Raw genomic sequence first — 1,485 nt, forward strand, 5'->3', positions numbered from 1 at the left:
CCTCATGAAGCATTAGCCCTCCTAGCTTCCACAGCCTAATCAAACAAAAACTAATTTCTTTCCAGTTTCCTATATGCACAGCTGGTTGCCATCAAATAGAGCAGCAAATTGCCAGGCAGCAAATTGCTGTGTAAACTTTGTTACTCCTAAAGCAACATAATCAGACTATTTATTGTAGCTTATTATGATCACAAAACATATCAAAAACATATTTTGATCATCTGAACGTTACTCCTATAATCTTTCTTAACAAGATGGTTATAGTCCCATAGATATAATAATGAATATTGTAATACAAATTAAAACACTGAACAGCAGGCCCCTTCTTCCCGCCTCTCCAGCTGCAGTCTGAACAGCTGTGCCAGTTTGTGCCGAATCTCAATGTTTCGAATACCGTAGGCAAGAGGGTTGATGCAGGGGGGTACCATGAACACCACTACAACAGATAAAAACATGTAGCGCTCTGCCGGTGAGAAATAATCAGGTGATGTCATGAATATAGTTTTCCTTAACACCAATCTGGCTATATTTACTATGATAGGCAGCAGTTGCAGGAAGAACATGAAGAAATAGAAGCTAATGGTGTGACGGGCTCTTCTGTTATCCGAGTGGAATGGTTCCACGGCTCTGCGGGCTGCCTGATACATGCGTCTGTAGGAGATAGAGAACGTCAAGATGCAGGCGAGGAGCACAATGATGATAGTGACAATGTCGAACCTCTTCTTTGCCCAGTGAACGCCAGGAAGTTTACTCATGGATATAGAATCACATAGCAATCCTGGAACGGCTCTACCAAAAGAGATCTGTCCAGAGAGAAGAAGACTCACTTGGACCGCAACTATGGTCCCAGAAAGCACCCAGGTCAGTGCTATGGCCAGACGTAGTCGCCTTGAAGTCAAGATGACTATGTAACGGAGGCCGTGGCATATGAAGATGAAGCGCTCCACGGTCATGAGGGTCAGAGTGAACAGAGAGCAGAGGACTCCTGTGCTATAGACAGAGAACTGGATTAAACACCAGCATCCAAACACCAGGGTGTGTCTGGTTAGCAGGCAGCGCAGAACTGTAGATGACAGAGCGAGAGACAGCAATAGGTCGCTGACAATCAGATTCTTCAGCAGAGTATAGCGAGGTTGCCAGGAGAGGCCATCCGAACTCTTGAGCGCGATCAGCAGGTAGCTGTTTACCATCACAGAGAAGAGAAAAAGAGCCATGAATAACAACACCAAGAGGACCAGTGATGTCTCATTCTGTACAATTTGCCAGAAGAGACATGAGGAGATGTGAAGTTCCCTTGTTGAAACTGAAGTGCTCTGGTTGAGAGGAGACAGGACCATATGAGAGCAGTAGGTAGTATTCAGGTTAATGGAGTCCATGTTGCAGTTACAGGTGGTCTGTAGAACTGGAGGTCTTTAATTTGGCCAGGGTCTTTCCCTTTTTGACAGATGTTTAAGGGAGGAGCTACAAGGTGAAACGGCAGGTGGC

The 1,485-nt window shown here is 45.2% G+C and overlaps 1 protein-coding gene across 1 annotated transcript; it reads right to left on the reverse strand.

Moving 5' to 3' along the window:
* Positions 1–299: 299 nt before the first annotated feature.
* Positions 300–1,190, reverse strand: LOC105023264 (olfactory receptor 10A5-like). The gene has a single exon (XM_010892330.1). The coding sequence runs from the start codon at positions 1,188–1,190 to the stop codon at positions 300–302; it is 891 nt and encodes a 296-aa protein (XP_010890632.1).
* Between the last annotated feature and the right edge of the window lie 295 nt (positions 1,191–1,485).

The sequence above is a fragment of the Esox lucius genome, chromosome 6 (assembly GCF_011004845.1).
Source record: "Esox lucius isolate fEsoLuc1 chromosome 6, fEsoLuc1.pri, whole genome shotgun sequence".
Taxonomy (NCBI): Eukaryota; Metazoa; Chordata; class Actinopteri; order Esociformes; family Esocidae; genus Esox; species Esox lucius.

Bases quoted from the DNA above. Each gene is read 5' to 3' on its own strand.
- LOC105023264 (XM_010892330.1), bottom strand. From the start codon at position 1,190: ATGGTAAACAGCTACCTGCTGATCGCGCTCAAGAGTTCGGATGGCCTC.